General features: G+C 41.6%; 1 protein-coding gene across 3 annotated transcripts in view; it reads right to left on the reverse strand.

Annotated features, from left to right (window-relative positions):
• Positions 1–26849, reverse strand: part of LOC121854401 (anoctamin-4-like) — an 86228-nt gene that overhangs the window by 23081 nt on the left and 36298 nt on the right. The window contains exons 3-10 of one of the 3 annotated variants that reach the window (XM_042349064.1): positions 25629–25840; positions 24680–24892; positions 24027–24179; positions 16701–16865; positions 15988–16086; positions 11911–11943; positions 7041–7177; positions 4533–4631 (exon numbers count right to left, since the gene is read on the reverse strand). In XM_042349064.1, coding sequence (XP_042204998.1) covers positions 4533–4631; positions 7041–7177; positions 11911–11943; positions 15988–16086; positions 16701–16865; positions 24027–24179; positions 24680–24892; positions 25629–25840 — 1111 coding nt within the window. The remainder of the gene's footprint in view (positions 1–4532; positions 4632–7040; positions 7178–11910; positions 11944–15987; positions 16087–16700; positions 16866–24026; positions 24180–24679; positions 24893–25628; positions 25841–26849) is intronic. The other 2 variants (XM_042349066.1, XM_042349065.1) reach the window with 2 other exon arrangements.

The raw sequence follows: 26849 nt of genomic DNA on the forward strand, positions 1-26849 counted from the left end.
AAAACCAAAACAAACAAAAAAAACACACACACAACGCCTCGCTAATCACCAACACTACAAACATTTCATCTACACATTTTAAACATGGCGTAATTATGTACAGTAAAAAACACAAATAATGGTTTCTGTACACTGTAGATGAGACCTTCCCTCCCTATGAAAAATTCCAAATATTTGTCAAAATTTTAATATGATTTTAAGACATTAATTCCTTCACGCATATACTTCGGATACCAGTAACTCATCTCTCAAATTTTCTGGGAAAAAATCATTGACTTTATAAAAAATGTTTCTCCAGTACCACTATTACCATTACTACTACAACCACCATCACCACTACAATTACTAACACTATTACCACCACAACTAGACTAACACTATCATACAACTTACTCAAATAATTCCCTTAAGACTGCGACACAAAGAACTAAACATCATATTTTTACATATTCACGAACAAGTGAACGTAACTGATCACATTCAGAACACTTCCAAAACATGCATACATTACACAGGAGATAAACATACATGACCTGGGCGCCATCTGGTATCACTAAACACTAACATCGCCCCTTTATGTTCATTTATATATTCACCATGTTTCAGATTCTGATATGACTCCTAATTCCTTCTCCTCACTCCTCACCTCCTACCTCTGGGCCAATGGAGAATGGTTATAATGATCAAGAGCATGATATTTATACAGTACAGTGTTGTGGGAATGAGGTGACGGAGAGGAGTGAGGCGGGTACCTTCATTATCGAGGATTTCTATTGCTCCATCACTATCACAGAGTTCTTGAATACTGTAGTATCTTAAAATGCGGGTGATAAAACTGCTTTGTATATACACGATGACTAGGTGATGGTTGTGTTGACAGGTTTCTACAGATAAAAACTCAAAGAGCTGAGGTATGTCTATGTACACGTTCATGTTATGTGGTATGTACACATTGTGATGAACGTGAAATGTGTTGAGAGACGATTATGTACAGATGACATGCGAGAAAGATCGACGTCTTGTTCCTGTATGTACACAGTGACGCGTGAGTAATGTTTACAGATCTGATGTGATAGAGAGAGAAAGGGAGAAATATGAAGAGAGAGAGAGAGAGACAGATAGAAAATTAGCTTCGCTGTGCTTTGATCCCAGCTTGAAAACATGTCATTTAAAAGCCAATCAGAGGGGGAGACAGTAATCGTCAAATATTTTAGGAAGAGTGTAATCAAAAGGAACCTCATAGGGTGGGACATACACACACACGAGAGGGAGGAATTGATAGGGGGGGGGGGGTAATTTGGCTTTTAAGCGGCATTTAATGATGTAGGATCGTTGTGTCTTTGAATAAGTACTGTCGGGATTGTTTATCTGTATACTTGCCAATTGGACTCTCTGGCTGATGGACGATTACTGTACCAGATGACAAAACATGAAACACGAAGATATATTAGTCATCTGTATAGTTATTGTTGTATGTTTTCTTCTGTCCACATATGAAGACAACCTCATGTAAAGAAAGGCCATTTATGACTGCAGAAAACAAGACAAAATTCACTCTTGAAACATTTATAATTAATGAAAAAATCGTAAGCACACGTAAATACGCATCTCATTATTTATATATTTTCTTCATAGTTCATTAATGCAGGTGTTATACATAAAGTTGCAAAAACATGTTAAATCTGAAACAATAAAGTAAAGAAATTGCTTAGTCTCAATGAAGACTTTTAGTAAACAAAACTACAAGTGATATATTACAACCTGTGTAGAGGAGACTAAACAAACCTCACCTCAACCCTACTTAACATGACGCCACACGCAACACACACACACACACTCACTTCACGGCTATCAATTTACAATTTTGAAACAAAAAAGTGATTTTGGGTCGAAGAATTATTTTTGCTCAAAATCTAGATATGGGTATTCCTGGACATGCTAACTGATTATCTGTGGACAAAAAGTTTAAATTTTAACAATTACTTGTGTCAATGACTAGTAATGTTATAGAATAGACAGAGTGGAGGATGGGCAACAGATTCAAGTCAAGGACACGGCCATATCCCCCTGCGTGTCTAACCTGCTGCAGCCACCCCCCCCCCTCCCTCTCAGCCCCAGATTAACTTAATAACAGCTCTTATCAACCCAAGCATGCAGGAGATTATTCAAAGCGGCTCATACATTAACCTTGTTTACCTCCCCTTGTGAGCTCTTCAGACATCAACATTACTCCATGTGTTTCTGAACGGCGTCCTTCGTTACAGCAGTCAGCCATCGATCCATTGTACTCTCGCTACCATAACCATTCACGTATATGTAAAAATAATACTTAAATCTGGTTAAGGTCATTACAGCTTGCCTTTAATTCTTAAAACAGAGAACTTATAAAAAACGAACGGACGGACGGAAAACCCCAAAAACGTCACTTGATGAAAAATGTCGAACCTCCACCTCCCCAGTTTGACAGCGTACACAACGAATGACACACAACTTACAACAACTAAAACAACTGTCCATGTCAACCACACGTCAACATAAAACTTAATTCAATAATAATAAAAAAAAATGAGGAAGACGACCCTGATTCATAACCCAGACATAAGCGGATAAGGTGGACACTAAATCCGGGTGAAAAGAATTGCGTGCTGGAGGTCATCCCATCCACCCCAACCCCCGACAAACCCTCTCACACTCCATCCCCAGACACCCTCTCTCACTCTCCACCCCCTGACACCCTCTCTCACTCTCCACCCCCAGACACCCCCTCTCACTCCCCATCCCTCCTCTCACTCCCCAGACACCTCCTCTCACTCCCCAGACATCTCCTCTCACTCCCCACCTCCCCAACAGCCTAAAACTCTCCCCACCCCACCCAAGGAAGAACCAAAATTACCATCTTGATTCAGTCAGTTACTAGAATTACCGCAACATCTGATCAGCAGCGACTTTAACAACACACGATTAGCGAACGCCTGCACCATCAAACGCGACCACCACAACGCGTTTAGGTGCAGTTGTGGTTCTTACGTTAGGTTATGGTTGATGTCCGGTGAATAATATAAGGTTGAATATTACTCGCTTGTGATACAGTAGTTTGTTCCGTGCTACCTGACAACATGTTACTGGGGAGTGAGGTAACTCGCTAATGGCACGGGAAAGTGTGTGTGTGTGTGTGTGTGTGAGAAAGAGAGAGAGAGAGTGTTCACAGCTGTATTTGACCAATAAGTAATTCATGGTAATTGGATTGGACATTACATCACGCCAGGTGAGGAAGGGGGGGGGGGAGTAACATTATCGTATCAACACAAGGCGCTACACTGTACACTTCATCTACCCTGTACATCTCAACTACACTGTACACCTCAACTACACTGAACACTTCATCTACACTTCACTTACTCCCTCTTCTGACACCTTCAAGTATAGTAACCCCACCAGGAGCAACTCTTGAAGGAGACACCCAGCACCCTCTCTATCATATCCTTCACACTACACCACCTTGTACTTCATACTTCCTAAGTCAGCCACCACCCCTTCCTCCTTCTCTCCCCCTCTCGAGTTGGCCACCCCCCTTCCTCCCCCATTACACCCACATTCCACGCACGAACAATGTTTATTTTGAAATTGTCGCAGCACAGGTAAGTTTGATCACCTGTTACCTGTCCTTCACAAACTACCTATAGCTGTAAGAAAAATGGGCTACATTATACTCCTGAATAAACAAGATGGAAAGTAACAATTGGTGGACAAAAAAAGGTAACACTGTGGTCACAAATATCATACAGAAACTTAAAAAATATAAACCAAATATTCGCACAGGCACTTTAAAAAATCACATCGAATAACTACTTGCTAAGGCTGGTGTAAAGTGTTAAGTGGAGAGGGGGGTTAAGATTGGGCTCTCCTCCCCCTTTTATCTAGTCAACATAGACCTCGAATGCCAGTAAAGTGTCATTAACATCCAACTACGTGATGTGTCGTGGTGATAACGATGTTGTAGGAGTGCTAACAGCCATAGGGGTTTATCCAACATTCTCATGATGTTGGTTGGGTGTTGGATACCATGGACTTCACTTCCACACTGGTCCTCAACCAAACATCCAAGTGTCGCAACATCAAATTTAAGTTTACGTGGTTGTTGGGTTTTGGCTGTTCTACCGTGTGGGGTCGCCAGTTCACCATCAACGTCCTTACCTCCATGGGCCTGACTCTCAAATAGATCTGCTCGTCAATTTTCAATCCCTAACTGGAGACGTAAGTCTCGTCAAACTGGGTAACTTAAGCGCTACGACACAAGCAAAGCGGAACCACGATGATAACACTGCACTGAACCTCTACCATGACCAGTGACGTGTTCTATCATCCCAGTTAGGTGAAATGCGTGGAACCTTTGAGACTCTGCCCCTCAGGAACACGGTAGGTGGGTGAGTGGGTGGGCATGTGAGCAAACAAGGTAAGTTAAGTTTGGTAGGTAAGGCAAGGTAACTGATGGTGACCCTGGCAGTGGTGCTGTTAACGACCAGGTGTCCTACCCTTTCTCGGCCAGGGTCTTGTGGAAGCCCGTCAGCTCACCCTTGGACCCCGACGGCGTGTACACCAGACGGAAGCAGGGAATGTCCTCCAGATGCGACCTATGGTGTGTTCAGTGTTACTCTCCCTGACAACCTACCGCCGTCCTACCCACAAGCCACCCCAAGGATATACAGGGGCATCTAATTTCCAAAAGAAGTTGCCGCATTTAACAGTAATCAATGCAGAGTAACTCATACTTGTCAATTAAAAAAATATCAACTTGTGTGTGTGTGTGTGTGTTGTGGTCACATGAAGAAGAGTGAAGAAGTGGTTGCAGGTTGTCTGGTGAGGGGAGGGGCAGGTTACAGGTACTCTGGAGGGGCAGGTCACAGGTACTCTGGAGGGACAGGTCACAGGTACTTTGGAGGAGCAGGTCACAGGTACTCTGGAGGGGCAGGTCACAGGTACTCTGGAGGAACAGGTCACAGGTACCCTGGAGGGGCAGGTCACAGGTACCCTGGAGGGGCAGGTCACAGGTACCCTGGAGGGGCAGGTCACAGGTACTCTGGAGGGGCAGGTCACAGGTACTCTGGAGGGGCAGGTCACAGGTACTCTGGAGAGGCAGGTCGGGGGAGCGGACCAGCCACTGAATAAATGATGATAATGAAGGCAGGGAAAGGTTGGAGGTTACGAGGCAAGTCCAGCGTCTCCCTCACACTCCACCACCAACACTCCCTCACACAACACCAACACCACTCCCTCACATAACACCACCACCACACTCTCACACACCACCAACAACACTCACACAACACCACCAACCTCACACAACACCAACACTCTCATACAACACCACCAACACTCCCTCACACTCCACCACCAACACTCCTCACACAACACCAACACACTCACATAACACCACCACCAACACTCTCACACACCACCAACAACACACACAACACCACCAACACTCCCACACAACACCAACACCCTCATACAACACCACCAACACTCCCTCACACTCCACCACCAACACTCCATCACACAGCACCAACAACACTCCCTCACGCAACACCACCAACACTCCCTCACGCAACACCACCAACACTCCCTCACACAGCACCACCAACACTCCATCACACAGCACCAACAACACTCCCTCACGCAACACCACCAACACTCCCTCACACAACACCACCAACGCACAACAGTAACGCCCACCTCCGAAACATTTACATGAAATTTTTTATCAGTTTACAAATGCAAAAAATATCATGACATTCAAAGATCACAAAAATGAGTATCAAATGAATAAAATATTAAAGAAGTTTTCACGAAAATGCAGCGACATTCAGACGTAACTAAATAGATTTCGAAATGAGGACAATCTCAAAAGCGTTAAAAAATAAAAATATAAAAAAATCAATCAATGAATACTAAATTCAAAATCGTAATCTTAATTATTCTTTCTTTGTCTTGTTTTATTACACTTTGACAAAACTATACAAACCCTTTCACTCAGTTTCATCTTTACATCGAAGAAGGAATTCTGGTCCCGAGTCCAACAGATGATCAACAACAACCACCACCACCACCCCCCTTGGTTTAGATGAGAGAGGAAACTTAAGCGAATGTATGTGTGTGTGTGTGTGTGTGTGTGTGTGTGCTCGTGTGACGTGTGCATATGAATCTGAATGTTATGTGCTTGTACAATGTGCGTTTGTTTGAGGTCCCTATGTTATAAGTGTCTGGGTGTTATCTACATAATATATAACGAGTCATAACAACAATTTAACACAACAAACGTAATTAAGTCAACACATTTAAAATCACCCTGGAAAATATCGTTTACGTGACCTGACACACAAACACACCCCGTGACCCTGATCTAATGGGGTGAAGTCTTATTTCAATAAACAATAAGTCATCTAGTTAGCGAGCATCATTAACAAGACTTCTACCAGGAAAAACTGTACAAATAACACTACATTACCTCACCTTCAGTCCCATTTTACTCTTTCTCTCTATATAAACAAATAAACTGGTACCATATACACAGGACATCCATATACATAGGACATCCATATACATAGGACATCCATATACACAGGACATCCATATACATAGGACATCCATATACACAGGACATCCATATACATAGGACATCCATATGCATAGGATATCCATGTACATAGAATACATGATATATTTGATTTATATAATACCATTAAGTCCATTAAGCTTTATCTTGAAGACTAATAAAAAACAAAACAATTCTTCATCATGGAGCTTCGAAAGTCACCTAACACCGAAGAAATAGTGAAGGAATAATTACAGACTATTGAGAGTAAACTTTGGCTAAGGGTAAAAAAAAACATCGTTGCTATTTACACATTTACAAAACATCAAAAAGTTCACCTGAAATATCACAAACACAACACACAAACACACAACAAAAGAACACAAGCTCATAATCACGACACCAAACACACACACACACCTCCCCAACAACGCAACATAAGACTTACTGTTCCGTCATGGATCTGGTGAAACCCGTGGTGAAGTACGTTGGTTCCTGAGGGATGACATCCTCGTTGTACTGAAAGGGATCCTTCATGCCCAACCACGAGAAGAAACCCCGCTTCTTCTTCTCCATGTCATCCTTCTACAGTAGGAGGAGGACCAACCCGAAGGAGCAGGGGGAGATGAGACACACGATGCAGCAGGTGAGAGAAACACACACACACAAGACGCAGCAGGGAGCCATGGGTAGGTGTGTGTGTGTGAAGAACCATCGGTGGAAGACGTCAGGACGAAGGGAAGAGGAAGAAAGAATTAGTTCACCTGACAATTCTTGGTGTTGGTATACATCTTTTGATAAACATGATGGGAAGGTGAGAGGAACGGGAAGGAGAAAGGAACGAAAAGGAGAGAGGAACAAAATGGAGTGAGGAACAAAATGGAGAGAGGAACAAAAAGAAGAGAGGAACAAAAAGGAGAGAGGAACGGGAAGGAGAGACGAACGGAAAGTAGAGAGGGAAGAGGAGAGAGGAAAGAGAAGGAATTTTAAACTCCTTATATCTGTTCCTCAGTTCAATGGAAGAAGAAGAGGAAGAATAAAAAGAGAATGAAGGAGAAAGTAGACAAGAATATCAAGGATAATCTGATATCGTTGTAATTACCATAACTCATCACCTCAAATGATAAGACACGATGAGGTGTTATCACAATTACATGAATATTACATCATCCCAGAGTTCTTATCAACTGATCCCATCACATCACATAATTTAACTACAAGATAAATATTATAGCCATAGTTGGTACGAAACACACACACAACCAACACAACCTTCCAGTGTGTGTGTGTGTGTGTGTGCAACAACTATCGAGAGGAGTTACTCACAACCCCCAATCATTACTAACAATTTATAACTAAATAATTTATCAATATCAAACATGCAGTCATGAAGCAAAACATTGAAACACGTAATAAACACACATATATACTTTAACATTAATTCAACATGCAGATGAGGGAGGGAGAGACCTACCTTAGAATATTTTTAACTTACAGTACTTCTCACAGGCTGGACAGTATTCATCACACGTAAACAAAACAAGTGGTAAGGTATAAACACTGTAGAACACGTAAATAAAACAAGTGGTAAGGTATGAACACTGTAGAACACGTAAATAAAACAAGTGGTAAGGTATGAACACTGTAGAACACGTAAATAAAACAAGTGGTAAGGTATGAACACTGTAGAACACGTAAATAAAACAAGTGGTAAGGTATGAACACTGTAAACAAAGATGAACACCTCCGTAACATTACAATAACATTTACACACACTACGCCAACACAAGTTTTGAGACTGAATAACCTTTTGTACATTTCGTGCCAAATTATCACCGACACTTGACAATATCTGGTGTCTATTCCAAGGTCAGGTAGACAAGAAGGAATTGCAACAAATAACTATTAATTCTTTGCATTCGAGTGGGTTTTTTTTTTGTCAGTTCGACGTAATTTATAATGAAAAACAACACACATAATAATAACACTATCTCAGGTGTAAATATTCAGCATAATAACTATATACCACAAACTAACTCTATACACACACCTAGGGCATACACCATCAAGGCCCTTACATATATCATTCATCATTAATTCACTATACACACACACACCTAGAGCCTACGTCACATTCCATAAACCATACATCACATCTCTCACCCACGAAACACTAACTAATAACATCAATGCATCACAATCCTAATCCCCATTACGGTATTAATCAAGAGCCAAATTACAGGTAATACCCGTACACAAATTACAGGTAACATTCCTACGTGTACACATTTGATTGCCTGTCTTACCTAACCAACCCGTACTTAATTATTCAAACCAGGAAGGAGGGAAAAACTAGTGTAAATTAATCAACACTTGTTTTATATCATCCTAGCATTATTAAGATACTGAACCTCTACAATATACTGTACTGTTCGTTATTAAATACCTTCATTATTATTATCATTACCGTTATTATCTTTAGTTGTATGTATTCATTTATCTGTTTCTTCAGTCAGCCAGCCCTAAACACATTGCTCGTTAGGTTAGGTTGATATTGCAGGATCTCATCAATGTGTTTTTTTTTTCGTTAACGGAAACCAGTAAACGACATTATTCACGTCTTCAAGGTGAATCAATACATGAATAAAAAAATCATCACTGGAGTATAATTTACCAGCGTCAGAAGATATTAATGAGGTATATACAGTATATCCTGGGTATACAAAATGTTTACGTGTACAGTATATACCGCCTGTTACAACTATATACTATGAACAGAAAAAATATCCTGAATATATTGACTGTTTAATGCCAAGGGGGAGGAATAATTCGAGTGTGGAATTTTCTTGTTACAGTACTATGATTCATACGGTGTGTAGCGGTCAAGTGGATACAGCGCTCGCATCCTGTCCCCTGAATCAATGGTTCACACCTCCATCCCACCTAACTATGACGAGCTAGCTAGTTCTACAGTTGGGAAAATAAAGGTAATCAAGTACTGTACATGTGTCTCGCTGTATTCATATTGCCTTAAAAAAACAGTCATGCCTACGGGATCCATTTTTACTTTTACTGTGTGTGTGTGTGTGTGTGTGTGTGTGTGTGTGTGTGTTCTGTTATCACAATACTCAAAATAATCATAAATGTAACTACTAATAACCCAAACTACAAGTGTTACTCACCCACTCCTTCCCTCTCCCCCGCCACCCAATCCCTCCCTCTTCCCCGTCTCACACTCCCTCCCTCTTCCCGTCTCACCTCTTCCCCCCCCAATCCCTCCCTCTTCTCCGTCACCCACTCCTTCCCTCTCCCCCGCCACCCAATCCCTCCCTCTTCCCCGTCACCCACTCCCTCCCTCTCCCCCGTCTCACACTCCCTCCCTCTCCTCGTATTAGCTACACACTCGATAAACACCCAGACAGGGAACTAGTCTACAGGTAGCGTAAAAAACATACAATACAATATATACAAAAAGAGTAAACAATGAACAAACAAACAATACCTCACTACGTCATACGGTAAATGTGATATTTAAATACTCTGTAAATCAAGCATTATTTACAAACCTCATCAATACAGTAGAATCAATACACATATTTACACCCAATATACAACACAGGAGGAATCTAACCAATGTGTAGGTATTATACATAGCAGGTATACATAGCAAGGTATACATAGACTACCAGGGTATAAGGCATAATATACAGTATACATAAACATGGGTTAAAGCTTAAAATTGGTGGATACACTGAAGGTGGATTGTGGTGGATCACATCTAGGTGGAGACGTAGTGGTTTATTACTGTATACATGCCTGGATGGGGCAGGTGGAGTGAGTGGTACTGTACACAGGTAGGTGGAGAAAAGTACAGTAGCCCAATGATGACCAATAGTGGAAGAGGTGGAGGTACTCGTAGTGAAAGCTGGTGAAGACGAAGAAACAATGGTGATAGTGATGGTGACAGTGGTGATGGTGATGATAATGGTAATGATAGTGAGTGATGATAATGGTGGTAGTGGTGAAGGTGGTGATGATGGTAACGATGGTGGTCAATGGTGATAGAGAGTGATGGTGGTTAAGGTGGTTGGTGTTGATTTACGACAAACGTTCATGACAGATAGATACGTAAAGCAGATTGATAGGTGAAACAGAATGGTGAAGCTGGTATAAAATGGTGATACTGAAACATGATAGTGAAAATGTATCGACTGTCCCAACACATGATTGTAAAATAAAAATAAAAACAAAATAATATATTTATATATATATATATATATAGTAGTAAATAAACATGATTATAAACCAATGATAAAACAGTATCATAAACAGTGACTCTATACAGTACAGTATATACACAATGATGAAACTATACAAACGAGGTTGTTATCACATGTTTGAGGGTAATACTACAGTATATACACAATGATGAAACTATACAAACGAGGTTGTTATCACATGTTTGAGGGTAATACTACAGGAATAAAACACTAACAAAGCCATAGAAAACACCATTCATAATAAGAACTGTAGTCAAATGAGAAAGTTGTATAATAAGTGTATGTATGTGTGTGTGTGTGTGTGTGTGTGTTCCAGATAAGGATACAGGATGCCCCAATAATATAAATCTGCCACATAATGAAACATATGATGGCTTGTCCTTAGACTTTTTAACACTCGTGTTGGTAATGTGATTCACTATTGTGTCTTGTCTGTCTGTTATTGCAATGTGAAAGTATGCAAATTATTAATCAGGTAATATCTCTCTAATGTACCCAATGTTTAATCTCATATAAATTCTTCCATGTAAAAAGTTTCTATCAGCTGTAAAATGTAAACAAACTTTTAAATCAGCTGCAAAAAGTTTCGATCAGCTGTAAAATGTAAGACTTTTAAATCAGCTGCAAAAAGTTTCGATCAGCTGTAAAATGTAAGACTTTTAAATCAGCTGCAAAAAGTTTCGATCAGCTGTAAAATGTATACAAACTTTTAAATCAGCTGCATAAACGTAAATAAATATTAGTTCAGCTGTTGAACGAAAACAAACAACCGTAAAACCTAACAAGCGTAAACATCTTCACAAACTGTAAAACAAATTATTATCTATCCCCCTCCCCATCATACACCTCTATGCACAATGCCAAATGTTTAGGTTGATTTAAATGTTGAACGGTTTAGGTGAGTAACGAGCAACAGGCATAATCATTAAAAAAAATGTTACGGAATACAAAAATGCAGACATGGCAACATATATGACGTCATGACAACACAAGTGACGTCAGAACATGGAGTCGAGACGTAAGAGTGACGTCACTTACCCAAACTTCACCTCCGCGTATGACAATAAATTTCTGTATTGTGGGGAGAGAGATTGTGTTTGTCATTAGTGCTATGAGGAAGTGGTGGAGACACTTAACTACTTACCAATATACAATCATTTTCAAGTATCAAAAATAGAAATAAAATTGGTTGCTAAAAAAGTAACTAAAATATTGCATGATTATATTTGCAAACATTCATTTTTTTATATTAGCATGAACATATACTACGGAATATTAGTGCCAAACATTAATTACTATTTTTTAAAAGTATTTAATGAGTATATATATATATATATATATATATATATATATATATATATATATATATATATATATATATATATATATATATATTATGTATAACTATAAAGGTTTATTTAACAATATTCTACTGCTCTACAAGAGCTTCAAGATCAACTTCAGTACTATTCCTTGTAGGTTTTACTTTAAGAAAATAATTTTAAAAACTTTCAAAAATTACCATCCGTCAAACGCCTTGGTGGTAAGCGTGACGTCACCAAAGTACAGTAAAGTCTATGTACTTTTCCACATTGACACCAACGATACTTTATCAGCTAAGTCTAGTTGCTTAAGTGAAGATAACTTACAAAACTTGACCTCGACTTTACATAAGACAAACATCTCAACCTGAATTAATGAATATAATACAAATTAAAAATTGGAAAGCAAAACACTAACAATACCCTTGGTGTTAACCTTTTGTTTATTGACCCACAGTGACTAAACACGTCACTGACCACATGAGTAGCCTACTTCCTCCTCTGTCTAGTAATAAGGCAACACTTACTGTAGTTGAAGAATTATGTGTATTTAAATAGTTACCCATAATTCAGTAAATAACAAAATTATTAATTTATATAATGAATTGAGGATGGCAGAAGATTTTGTGTTAGTGTGAGCAATAAGTTCGTATTAAATTTATATACTGTAATAAAGTGTGAAAAATTAGTTAAAAGTTTCAAAGTATTCTTCTGGTGGGATAATCAATAGCAGACTCGTATAGCCACTGAAGTTGTCCTTAAAGACGTAGATAATTATTTAAACACTGGTCACTACTGAGTTGTAATACTGCACAACTTTACTTTATTTAATATTTATTTTTGTTTATGGAGCTCCGTCGTCATGGCAACCTCGGGGGTGGGGGGCGGGTGTTTAAACGAGGGTATGGAGGACAAATAACAAGAATGGGGAAGGGATGGGAGGGGAAGGAAGGGATGGGAGGTGTTACGCCCGTGTCGTATTTTTCTATTTTTTTTATATAACATGCTTCCATGTTCCATATTATTCCTGTAATGATGTGTTGTATTTACTATTATATAATCTAATCACCTTACCCTGTGCTGTTAAGGTTTTAACTGTTATTATTTGTTCAAACCCATTTTGTATTGTAACCAGCATTCTTTGTTCTCTAACGACCATCTGCATCGTTAAACGACCCACCGGCGGGTCGCGTGGCGGGAACCGACCTTATATATAGGATCCACCAACTGACGGAGTTAGTTCAGTCCTCTTGTCATACAGTTCACATCCTTTGAGTGACACTCGTCACCTGTTACTTATACTTAATTTATTTGTGTTGTTCCTGTCGCCACCAATGTGGTATATCTGTGAGTACCTATTTATGTTTCTATTTATGTCCATCAGTATTTGCTTAGTTACATTTAAGTAATTCAGTGTTGTTTCACGTTAGTTAATTTCAGTGTTAGTTTTTATATGTTTATGCAGTGTTAACGTAATCCAATGCTTTATTTTTATTCTTTAGATGTTTCGATGTTTAGTATCATTTGTGTCTTTAAAAGTTTCGATGGTGAATCAATTTGTTGTGACAGCCTACGAGGCTCTTTATTGTGTTAATATTTAATTAATTAAGTTCTTAATGGTTTACTTCAATTATTTTTATTCCCTTTTAATTTACTTCACTTTTTTTGTTTGGTTACGCCTAGAACCTGGATATTTAAGTAAATTAAGAGACGGCGTAACAGAGGGGATGGGATGGGATAGGAGGGGAAGAAAGGGATGGTAGGGTAAAGAAGGGAAGGTAAGGGATGGGAGGGGAAAGAAGGGATGGGAGGGGAGGGATGGGAAGGGGCTTGATAAAATTTTTAAATCATAAGACTTGCCAATATTCTGGACAGGGCGGCAGGGAAATATAAAGTCTAGGTGGTAGGGAAACTATGAGGTCTGGATGGCAGGGGAAAATTAAAGCAACAGGGAAAATTCCGAGATAAAAGGTGGATATAATATTGTCTCATAAAAGATGTAAATTAAGGAGCAAAATGCATTATTAGACTAAACAGCAGACAAGAAGCCTCTCAGTGCCAGCACCACTTGAGCCGAAATTACAAAAAAAAAATTATAATAATAATCATATAAACTTACGCATTTCTATTCTACTTAATGCAAAAATATTCTGCTAAAAAATAGAATATACCACAAAAATACATTAATATGCTACACAATGCAAAAAGTATACTGAAAAAAAAATCGATGAGTATATTACACAATGCAAAAAGTATACTGCAAAAAATTCGATGAGTATATTACACAATGCAAAAAAAATATTAAAATGTACTGATTAGATCACCCTTGATTGTTGACGTGTGAACTATATGTCTAATCTAGGTGCACACAGTTGCTTTATGACCCAGCCACAGCATGCAAAATCTTGGCAACGTTTTCTCTAGTCCTGTACACACACCAAAAAAAAAAAATATATCTATTCATGTAAAAAAAATAAAAATCATGGACAAAAAACCCCCACAAAATTGTCCTTTCAAAATACATGTCCCCAAAAAATCAGGTTAAAAGAAAAAAATCACCATAAAAAAGGTCAGATTCAAGCTCACTCGTGGTTGAAAATAAAATCCCACAAAAAAATCTTTCTCAAACTTAAAATTATCCCTGAAAAAATAATGAAACAAAATACATACATAAAAACATTAAAACCCACAGCAACTTCAAACCACTCTAGATGCTTCTTAAAAACCACATCAATTCCACAAAACCAAACACTCGGTGTCGATGAACTGAATTAAACACAAAAATATGCCAATTATCAATCAAACCTTCACACTTCTATAATATACTGTATTGGGTAGATAATATACCCCTAATGTACTATATCCAAGGTCGATTTTAGTAGGAACATTACCAGAGAACAATCTATTTTATTTTACTATAATCTACCTGTACAAGACCAGACTAGAAAAGGTACAAGAATCAATTAATCTCTTTTAAAGTACTCAAAAAAGCCATTTAATCGTTCTAAAAACAAAAGTCCATTCCTTTTACACACACAAAAGCCACACCTAAGTGCACGAAAGGCCACAACACAAACTCAATTCATTGCAAAAAAAAATTCCACACAAAAGACACGAACCAACAAATCACAGGTGTAAAAATCAGTCCCAATGAATATCTCTGACTTTCGACAGCAATAACTCAACCAGGATACTCACGACCAACGAAATGTCCTTATCATTCCTCCAACAACGTCTTGACTCGCTCTTTTCCCTACCTCAGGCTAAAAGATTGTGTCAACTCATAGCCTCAGGTCACCACAAAGTAGCTCTCATTATCGCAAAATTAACCTTCCTCTTTAACCTCGATCATGGAGTGAGGGTGAAGGAGTCAAAACTATAGACACATTCCATCCAAGAATGTTGCTCCTATAAATCAATTGGTTATTTTAGTGCAAGTCCTACACATGCAGAGATTAGTCCCTTTGTGAGTGGTTCAGTTATACGAGTGTGTCGTAACTAATACACTCGACTCACACACAAAATAACTATTATCTATATACACACATCAATATCAACACCACCATGAAAAGACACACCAACACCACCATGAAAAGACACACCAACACCACCATGATAAGACACACCTAAACCAACACCATCATGAGTACCACTACCACACCATGATTAAACCACACCTAAACCAACACTACCACAATACCACCACCACTAATACACCATCAGACACACACACCAACACCACCACCACAACCACACCACGAGCCGAGGGGAAAGATCCTAACACCTTGCTTACCTTAATTGGCTTCTTCAGGTTCATAATCTCAGCGTAGCGCACCAGCAGATCCCAGGGGGCGTGGATCTTGACAAAGTAAGTCTCGCCGTCTTGGGATTGCTGCCGGGAAGGAGACCAAAAAATAAGCTTCAAAAAATATGAGAAAAAGACTCAAGGATTCACTATAGGAGACGAAAGTTGGAATGTGGGAGATGGGAATGATAAAGCTGGAATGTGGGAGATGGGAATGAAGTTGGAATGTGAGACTGGGCATGATGTAAGGTAGGATTAAAGACTTAAAACCCTGTTATTAGCGTCCATTACACCCTCCCGTGCCCCAAGCTATTTGGAAAACCAACACCTCTCTCTGACGTTACCTACACCAAGTTACGTCAGCAATGCCAAAATAAGTCATCAATAACAATGACGTCATCAGCCCCGTGCCCATCGATACAAATGACGTCACCACCCCCCACCAAGTACCCATCGATACAAAAGGGTCACGAGGGACACGCCATCAGTATAAATGACGTCATCAATATTACAATGACAAATAAATACAAATGACGTCATTAGTCAGTGTCGTCATCGATACCTGTGACGTCACCTTACCTTCCTGTGCCCTTATCTCGAGACCTTTAACCCCCCACCCTACTACCCTTTTCTTCTCCTAACTCCCCTACCTCCCACCTCTCCTATCCCTCTTCTCTCACCTCCCCCTCCACCCAACCTACGTTCTTGTCCTCGGTCTCCAGCTCAAGGCCCTTCTCGAGCAGGTTCTCCTCGAAGGCCTTCCGCATCTCCACCTTGGCCGGGTCGTCCTCCTCCCTGTACACCAACACATAGTCGATCCTCCGCTTGTTGTCCCGGAAGAAGAGGGTCTCCACCGTCTTCCTCACCTGGTGGAAGATTGGGTGGTTGGATGAGTGGGTGGGTGATTAGGTAGATGGGTGATTGAGTGGGTGGGCGGGTGGATGAGTGGGTGAGAGATTGGGTGAATGGGTGGGTGATTGGGTGAATGAGTGGGTGACTGGGTGGGTGATTAGGTGACTGGGTGGGTGATTGACTGGGTGCTTCATGGGGGGGGGGTGGATGATTAGATGGGTGGATGATTAAGTGGATGTTTCGATGGTGATTGGGTGGATAACTGATTTAATTAACTGGCTGTTTGGATGACTCTGGTGGATGACTGATCTAACTAAGGCTGAATTTATAGACTGGTTGGATTGGTTAACTGACTGACTGGTTACTTGACTGACAGACATTAATTATCTCTTTTCATATAAGGATTCAGAAATGTGAGGATAATTATTTTGTTTAGCAAGAGTCATGGCCACAAATTTTTCAATGTCCTAAAATAATAATAATAATAATAATAATAATAATAATACAAATAAGAAAGATACCCCGTAATGAACACAACGACAAAAAATAATAATAAAAACAATAATAATAATAATAACAGGAATAACAATAACTATACAAGATTTATTATTTTTCATTTGCAATTTCTTTAAGAGTTCCAATAAAATGTAATTGTAACTTCGTCGCTTCGGGAAAATGACAATAACGTCGACTTTAGCAGGAACAGCTCTGCCAAACTTTAAGTATATACACGCAGTTTATCACTCACCAATTAAATACTTTCAAGATATTCAAACACTTTGCATACACGTTAAAATAATTCCAAATTATAGTCAACAAAACAATATTTAAATTTTTATTATTTTTTCTTTTTAATCACAATACATAAACCGGGTAACTAAAACTTCTAAACTTTATCATTCTATTCCAACAGTTAAATTATACGTCACACACACACACACACACGTTATTTTTAAGAACCTTTTCACCTACTTCTATCATTATACTACTACTACGGCTAGACAATGCTGGGATAAATTTAGCCGGCCAGGTCACCACCACTGATGACGCACGACAGATAACACAAGCAGAGTCGAGGAGAGGCTGTGAAGAATTTAGTAATGTTGTGCTATATATAGTGAGGGAGAGAGTTATATTAGTCCTGACCTTCCCGAGATGCTATTCTTGGAGAGAGAATTAAATATCGTTGAATCTTAGTTCCTGGTCTTGTGTGTGCGTGTTCCTGACCACGTAAAAGTTTCTAATCACCTGTGAGCTTGAAGTCATTTTTAGGTTCGACTAATTACTTGTGCTGAATAAAAATCGTCTGGCGTTAGTCAAATAAAATATTAAAAGTGACGTCCCTGTAGTGAAGGTGTTATGTTCGTAATCACCTGAAGCGTCGTGGTTATTTATCAATTTACCTGTGTGGGTCCTGTGGCCACCTGTGTGGGTCCTGTGGCCACCTGTGTGGGTCCTGTGGCCACCTGTGTGGGTCCTGTGGCCACCTGTGTGGGTCCTGTGGCCACCTGTGTGGGTCCTGTGGTCACCTGTGTGGGTCCTGTGGTCACCTGTGTGGGTCCTGTGGTCACCTGTGTGGGTCCTGTGGTCACCTGTGTGGGTCCTGTGGTCATCTGTGTGGGTCCTGTGGTCATCTGGCTGCCTCACCTGGTACTGGGTGACGAAGGTGATCTTGTTTGCACTGTGGGTGATGGTGGGCGCCAGTGTGTGGTACATCGTCTCGCTCTCTCTTCGTCTCAGGTTGTTCCACATGAAGTCACTCACTCACACAGTCTTCCTCCCATAACAAAGTATTCCCCCTGAGTCTCGTGCACTGCAGGGATGGTACACACGCCCTTCTTTTCCTAATCTGGGTGTTGTTGTTTTTTGTCACAATTATGCGTTATTTGTGGACTGTCTGGTAAATACGGAGGCCACAGTTCGAAAGATCTGATGTAACGGAAAACAAACAAAATCACAACAAACTTTTGCTGGAAAAAACAATCACAACAAACTTTGGCAGGAAAAACAGTAAAAATAAAAAATGGCGGGGAAAGATCGTAATCCAACTGGCAGGAAAGAGAGCGGAAGACCCGAGCAGCTGGCAGGAAACGTAGGACTCGCCCTGACCGAGGCTTGACACCGAATAACACCAATCCAGCAATATAGTCCACCTCCCGTAACGTCACCCCTCCCTCCCTCCCTCCCACCCGGCTGTAAATATGAATCATGTTGATAACTTCTCCCCTCTCGTCCATAACGACATCGAGCAAACACACGAGTCGAGGTGTTGAATGTTACGTCTGACGGTGGAATATCAATACTGTACTTTACTCGAGCGCGTCAGCCAATACACTATGGATAATCTATCGTTCTAAATTTACAGTACATATCAAAACAGGAGCGAAAATCCATTTGAGTTGAGTAAATCACCCGAGAATGATTTACCAGTGAGTTAACAGGTATTGAGCAGCGAGAAATTACAAGTAGCGAGACATTAGTGGATTACAGGTAGTGCCCTGGTAGGGGATTACAGGCCGCTACATCATAGGAATTACGGGGAGTGACGTGCAAGGAGATTACAGGCAGTGATACGGTGGGGGATTACAGGCAGTTGTCACGCAAGGGGATTACTGAGAGATAAGGGGGCGGGATTTACCGTGGTTGTGACGCAATGTTCTTTCTGGTCAATAAGGTTGTTGCGTCACTAGGTGGGTGGGCGTGTCTAGTGTCGGGAGGTGGGCGTGGAGAGTGTCGGCGGTGGTCGATGGTGATAATGGGCGTGATTATGGGTGGTTATGATGGTAAACAAATGGTTCAGAGTGGTAGTGATGGGCGTGGTAGATGGTGATTGTAGGTGATGGGCGTGATTGATGATAGAGGTGGGTGTGGCTCGGAGAATTGATGGGCGTGGCTTGCACTAATGAGGAGGCGTGGTTATAGTAGCAATTGTGGTGATTGGCGACGCTGCTGGTGAGGGAGACAGGTAGTGGGGTAGGGGAAGTATGAAGGAAAATGAAGAGGGGAGAACGGAAGGAAAGGAGGAGGGGGGTGATTAGCTGCAAACAACTAACACATTCTATCAGTCACTAAGTGTTGACGGTGGTACTGGGGGGAGGGATATAAACAGAGGGGATGAGGGAGGAAGAGGAGGAGGAAGCCTAGGAAAAACAAAAGAAGGGAGGAAGACCAGGGAGGATGAGGAGAGACATTGTCCAGTAATTTTGCCACAAGACCAACACAGGAGGAGGGAGGGAGGGAAGAGGGAGGAGGAAGGAAGGAGGGAGGAAGGTGCCGGACTACCACATATAAAAGCCCTCAAGCCTTTTGCTATAACGACTCACCATTCACTCTCACTCACCTGACGGAGCATAATACTACACGGGGGGGGTATATGTGCCATCTATAGGGAGGCCACCATCCACCACCCTCTTCTACCCCTCTTTGTCTCTCACTTACTGTACTTGAAGGCCACTATCACTACCTCCCCCACCACCAACAGCTTCCCACAAACCTCCAAGAGCTTCATTCCCACCACCACTCTCCCGCTCTCCTCACCTACCAACCCCCCCTCTTCAAGGCCACCCCTACCGCCAAATCCACCTTCCCTCTCCACCAATAACCCCCTCCCCACCACCTCTTACCTTCCTACCTCCAAGGCCACCACCCCCTTCACCAACACCGATCCCCACCACCACCATCACCTCCCTTCCCTTCCTCCCACTGACAATGGTCTATATTTGTGGCCCAACACACGTGGCCATTGTCCTCGCAGTAAACCGAACAAGAAAATGTGTAAACACTCTGAATAAATAACAGTGACCTTCAAGACACCCATAGGCAACACCTGATTATTCCGCTTCAAGCTAGAGGTAAAAAATAAATAAAATGAAAATCTTTATCCATATTGGAATAACAATACAATATGTGGTCTATCCTATGATTTAAGGGTCACCTGAGGATTGGGTTAGGTGAGGTTAAAGTAGGTCAAGGCAGGTTATGGTTAGGTCAGGTTAGATTAGGTTAAGGTAGGTTATGGTTAGTTAGACTCTAACCAGTAATCTAACTGTTAGATTAGATTATGTTAGGTTAAATTAGAGTAGTATAGATTAGATTAGGTTTAAATTGGAGACAAGATGTTCAATCATCAGTCTAAATTACCTGGGATGCCTAATCTTCACGTGGTCCAGATTCGTTTAAAAAAAATTATCCGTGTCCAGTGAATGTAGCAAAACACTGTCAAAAGCTCTACTCCTCCCCTGCTCAGCTGATGAGAGACAACTGGACAAACAAGAGGCAGACTCACACAGGTACACAATAAGTCCTTCGATATGATAATGAAGTGGATTATATAAGGTGTGTGTGTGTGCTGATAACCACATAGGAAACAAGAAACACGAAGTTCCCAAGAGCTTTCGTGTCATTCACATTAAGTGCCCCGCCCCTCCCCCTTAATGGCTCTTTTCAGGGCTAATAGCTTGTTGAGGGGTAAAGGAACTATCCATAAGAGCTGAATATGACCTGAATATGGTGGACACCTGCTGTCCCCAGGGACTTGCTCTCTCTCTCTCTCCTTTACTGTATATATTAGCCTTGTCAATAATTATGCCTCAGTCTGTACTCACCCATATATATATATATATATATATATGTGTGTGTTGTGTTACGCAACAGTAAGGCGGAGTAACACACACAAGCCCCGGCCTCCTCCTCATCTAGTGACAGACAACTCCTCGATACATACAATGGCCGGCCGCCTATCAAGTGCCCCGCCCCTCCTCTCTAATGGCTCTTTTCAGGCCTAATAGTTAATTGAGGCATAAAGGAACTATCCATCAGAGCTAAGAACTATCCATCAGAGCTAACAAATTAGCCATCATAGCTAACAAACTAATAAATAGATCCAAGAAACTAAAGTCACAGCAACTTTAGGGTACAAATATTTACACAAACATATCTTAGCCACCACAATTATTTTCTATAATTCCCACAATATAAAAGAAAAAGTATACAAAAATATGAATCTCAAACGAATATTACCAATTACTATAATCTCTAAGATTTCCTATATTAAATCCTGGAGTAGTCCGTGTACAGCAGTGGTTCTCAACCTTGTTTGCCCCATGCACCCCTTTCACCATATGTCAGAATGTCATTCCCCCCTCCTTTCCAAGATTGTCTGCCTCAAAAAGTGCATTCCAAATAATATGCATATAATATTGAAAATCCTTTATTGTTTCCATATTAGTATCAGTTCCCCCTGGTTGAGAACCCCTGGTGTACAGTATATAACTGCACAGTTCTACGTACAGTATAGCACAGTATAGCAATTCTTAATGTTGAACGTGGAAGTTTATAAAATGTTATTGGAATCATTAAATATGCTAGTTCAAGTCGTGTGCGCTATAATAACTACTACTATTGTTTTTTACACAGTCAGACAACTTGTTAATTTACAACACGGTGATATCATTTACACACAGCCAGACAATAAGCTCATTTACAACACGTAAGACAATTTACAGACAACACGTTCATTTACACAGCCAAACAGCACGCCCATACACGGACGAACAACTTCAATACACTACAAAAAAAATTCTCCCTTATTAATACAGTACAAAAACACAAAACCAAAATCACTAGAAGGTTACAATACATAACAACTCACTAAACAACACATTACACGATCACAACCACCTCAGTGACTTCCTGGTGATAAAATAAATGCCACTGTGATCAACTTTTCAACCAGGAAGAGGAAGGTGGCATATATACATTTTTTTTTTTAAGGTTTCCGAACCTCGATCCACCCCGCTGCAGAAGTGAATGTAGTGTTGCTGCTGATAAGGTTTGGGCTAGTGGTGATTTTTTTTTACTTATTCTAATCAATTTTATAAAAGTAGATTGCTTAGTGAAATGTTACGTGTTTCTGTGTTAAGTGGTAGTAGGGTAAAGGCTCCTGTTGTAAGTGGTAGTAAAATTAAGTCGTGTTCCTTTGTTAAGTGGTACCAAGGTAAAGTAATATTCATGTGTTAAGTGGTATTAAGGTTAATGAAAACAAAAAACATAACACGAAACAACGAAAAAAAAATATATATTATCCTATCTTACGATGATCTATGCAGCTTCGAAAAAGTTAAAAACAAAATACTGGGCAGTTTAATGTTAACAGGAAGAGAACCTCGGAAGGGCAACCATAATAGATGAAGGGCTGCACCGACTAACACACACACACACACACACACACACACACGAGGGCTGCACCACCAACACACACACGAGACCTGCGCCTACCACCTCACAACTCACTCCACAACAAAGGAAATAAGAAATGTTCCGACAACTCCAAAAGCCAATCTATTGTAATGTGTCCCCTACCAAGAAGCTGCCTTAAACAAATGAACGTGGCTTCTAGGAATTCTGCAAATGGACGTGATCAAAGTTTTCAAGGCACCAAAAATGCTCACAAGACTGTAAAACGATGCAATAACGCGAACTCTTGGTAATTGTTAAGCTCAGTGTCACGGTATTTTTCCATCATGGCGACTGTAGGATTAAGCAACTGGTTTTATTTGAAATAGTAGTCAAAACGAACCAACTAAACCAAACCTAACCCCCACCTAATTTAAGTGAAATAGATTAGTTTATCACTTAACACAGGAACACTTAACTTGATACCACTTAACATTACAGACAAGGAGTAGAGGTAATCCACCCTCCCTTGGCAAAATGATGGCCCATCCAAGGATTGCTCCACCATCATTCAGCAGCTAGCGGGTTACTCCACCTCTGATCACTAAACTGTAACACCCACCGTATACCTTGACCATTCCTTCACCTACTATGACTTTCCCAACGACAAACTTCGACCATTTCCTCACTAACTTTTGGCCCAGCATACGACAAAACTGACCCCCAAAAGTAAAATCTTCCTCATCCGTTCTTACACCTTCAGTACAGCGCTAGGAAGGGAAGAGAACACACCTTACTATACAGTAGAGTACAGCCTCGGTGCTTTTTCAAGGCCACTTTGCTCCCTTTACAATGTTTCGATGATTAAAGCGGATATTTTTTTACGACTACTTAGGAGGTCATGGCGGTGTGGGGATGGATTTAATGTAATGAGTTAAGGGGAAATTTTTACCCTACGAATCCACGACATTCCAGGGTCAATATGGACTCGAGCTACATACCTGACGATCGTCCGTGTCCTTGCGGATCATGAAGGGGTCGTTGTACCTCTCGTACTTGGCCTGGAGGGCGTCGGCAGAGGTGAGGACCCTCGTCTCGTCCATGATGCTCCCCGGCAGCTGCACGCTCTCGTAGGACACGCTGCTCTGTAACTCCTGCCGTAACACGTGAGGGGCTCCGTCAGTGAGCGAGTGAAGATAATAAAGTTGAGAGAAAACAGTTTCGTTGTATGTTTGGTTGTCGGTGACAGTAATTAGAAGAGCGTTGTTGAAGGGCGTGACGGATTATAGATTCCAAGACACAGGTTTCTTTTAAGAATTATGTTGTTATGAGTGTAGAATATGGCTGTGTAAAGGTGCAAATGTGGTACAGAATTTGTTAATCAACTTAAAATTAGCCCCCAGATTAGCTCACATTAAGATTAAACACCCTAACGTTACGTAAGGTAAGGTCAGAGTGGTTAATCTTAAAAGTGAAATAAGTTGGAGAGTTTAATCTTCAGGTGATCCAAATTGGAAAATAGAATGAAACCTCAGGAAGTGTTATAGACCCAAATACAACAAGTTAGGTGTCCTTAACATTAAGTTCGAGGCAATCAGCCCACACACACTGAAGTCCCAAGGCATCACCCCCTCCTCCACACACAGTAACTTACCCTGAGGGACGCAGTGTTCGTTTTATCAGTCTTCATAGCGAGCGTTGGGGCACACGGCTCAGGAAACAGCACGTCTTGACAAACCTTCACCGTTTCCCAGGAAGGATCTGACACTGGCGATGTACCCGAAGACTCCGCCTCTGCTACCGCTGCCGCCCCCGCTCCTTGGTCCTCCTCCACGGGGGATGGGGGTTCAGACACGCGCGCCCCGCACTGATGTGTGGGACACAACCAGAGTCGACAGGTAGGGATGAGAAGAGCCATCGATTAACGTGTGTGAGTAACCAATAATGACGAGTCGGGTGTTGTGGCTGATTTTTTGACAAGACTTGAAAGAGTGAGTTATAAATCTATCTTGACAATATAAGAGTTATGAACCTATCTCGACTGTACCTCCAGGAGACAGTAACGGAAGTAAAGCATGATGACTGATCTTTTTAGTCCAACATTAACAGAAACTACTTCAGAAATCTCTCCAAAACAGGTGTGGTGGTGGTGAGGCCCTACGTCTGAGCTTACATCAGGCAATATATAAACGAAGTAGTGGAATAAAAGTGAGCAACAAACTTTACCTGGCAATTAACCTTTAATCTTTCACACTTTTTAAATGACAATATTTTTTTCTCCAGGGTCTATCACAACGGCTTGATTCCTGTCTCAAAAGTTTCTAAATGTCGAACAGTCAATCCAACAATTACCTCGGCAATGTCTCGAAACATAATACAATGAAGTCTCAGCAGTTACTTGAAACAGTCGTAAGGAAACGTCTCGGTACTGTTTCGAAACACTCGGTGATTTTCCAAACAGCTTCGAAATTTGTCTTAATACTGTCTCGACACAATTATATCAGTCTTAAGAGCAGGAGACTATACCTCTGAACTCTATAAAAACGCCGCTTGAACTTGACTCTGTTCATCTTCATCAAGAACCAACACGACTCACAACCCACCTGTTGTTGTTCCACCTCCTCTTCGTTGTCGCCCACCTCGTCCAAAGAATTATCGTTGTGGCGACTTTCCTCCTCTTCCTTTTCCTCCCACTGCTGCACCTGTAGGACCTGGTGCAGCCGCTGGAGTGACCGTGGGTTGAGCTCCTCAAGCCCACTCTCCAAAGCATCCTCTCTCACCCCAGACTCCGGCCGAGACATAGTGGTCCTCCCACCTGTTACATGAGAGAGGAGGATGGGTGAGTGGAAAATGAAAAAAGTGAAGAATATTAATTTTCCTACTGTATGATGCGTCACCTATGGGGCTGGTGAAGGTGAGTGTGTGTGGACGTGGGGCTGGTGAAAGTATGTGTGTGTGTAGGGGGTAGGGGGGGCCTGGATTGGTGAAGGCAAGTGGGCATGGGGCTGGTGAAGGCGTGGGGCTGGTGAAGGTAGGTGTGTGTGTGTGTAGGGGGGCCTGATTGGTGAAGGTAGTGTGTGTGTGTGTAGGGGGCCTGGATTGGTGAAGGCAAGTGGGCATGGGCTGGTGGGCGTGGGCTGGTGAAGGTGTGTCTGTGTGTGTGTAGGGGCCTGATTGGTGAAAGCAAGTGGCGTGGGCTGGTGAAGGCGTGTGGGCGTGGGGCTGGAAAGCATGTGGAGTGGGGCGTGGGGCGTGGGGCTGGTGAAGGCGTGTGGGCGTGGAGCTGGTAGCGTGTGGGCTGGTGGGCGTGGGCTGGTGAGGGCGTGGGGCTGGTGGAGGAGTTGGTGAGGAGTGGGGCTGATGAGGGCGTGGGGCTCACATACGTCCTTCATGCCACACTGAACAAAAGCCAGGCGCCAATGGTGAATATTTTAGTACCACTGCGTAAGAGACCAGAGGGAGGAAGGAGGTGGGGGGAGGGAGGAGGTGGGGGGGAGGGAGGGAGAAAATGGGGGAGAAGTTATGAGGAGGGGAGGGGGGCGAGGAGAGAGGAAGGAAAGGGCAGGGGAGGAAAGGAGAAGGGAGGGAAAGGGAAGAGGGAGGGAATGAGGAAGACGGAGGGGCAAGGAAAGGGAAGATGAAGGGGAGGAAAGGAGGTACCGAGGGAGGGAGGGAGGGAGGGGGGGAGAGTAAGAGTGATAACAAAACAGCAACAGAAACTAAGATAACACTGCACTCGAGCGATGTGTCACCTCATGCCTGGGTTAAGTCACGACCTTGACCTCTGACCTTCACGCCGACAAACACAAGGCGGCTATTGGGGT

The sequence above is a fragment of the Homarus americanus genome, unplaced genomic scaffold, assembly GCF_018991925.1.
Source record: "Homarus americanus isolate GMGI-L3 unplaced genomic scaffold, GMGI_Hamer_2.0 scaffold54443, whole genome shotgun sequence".
NCBI classification, from domain to species: Eukaryota; Metazoa; Arthropoda; class Malacostraca; order Decapoda; family Nephropidae; genus Homarus; species Homarus americanus.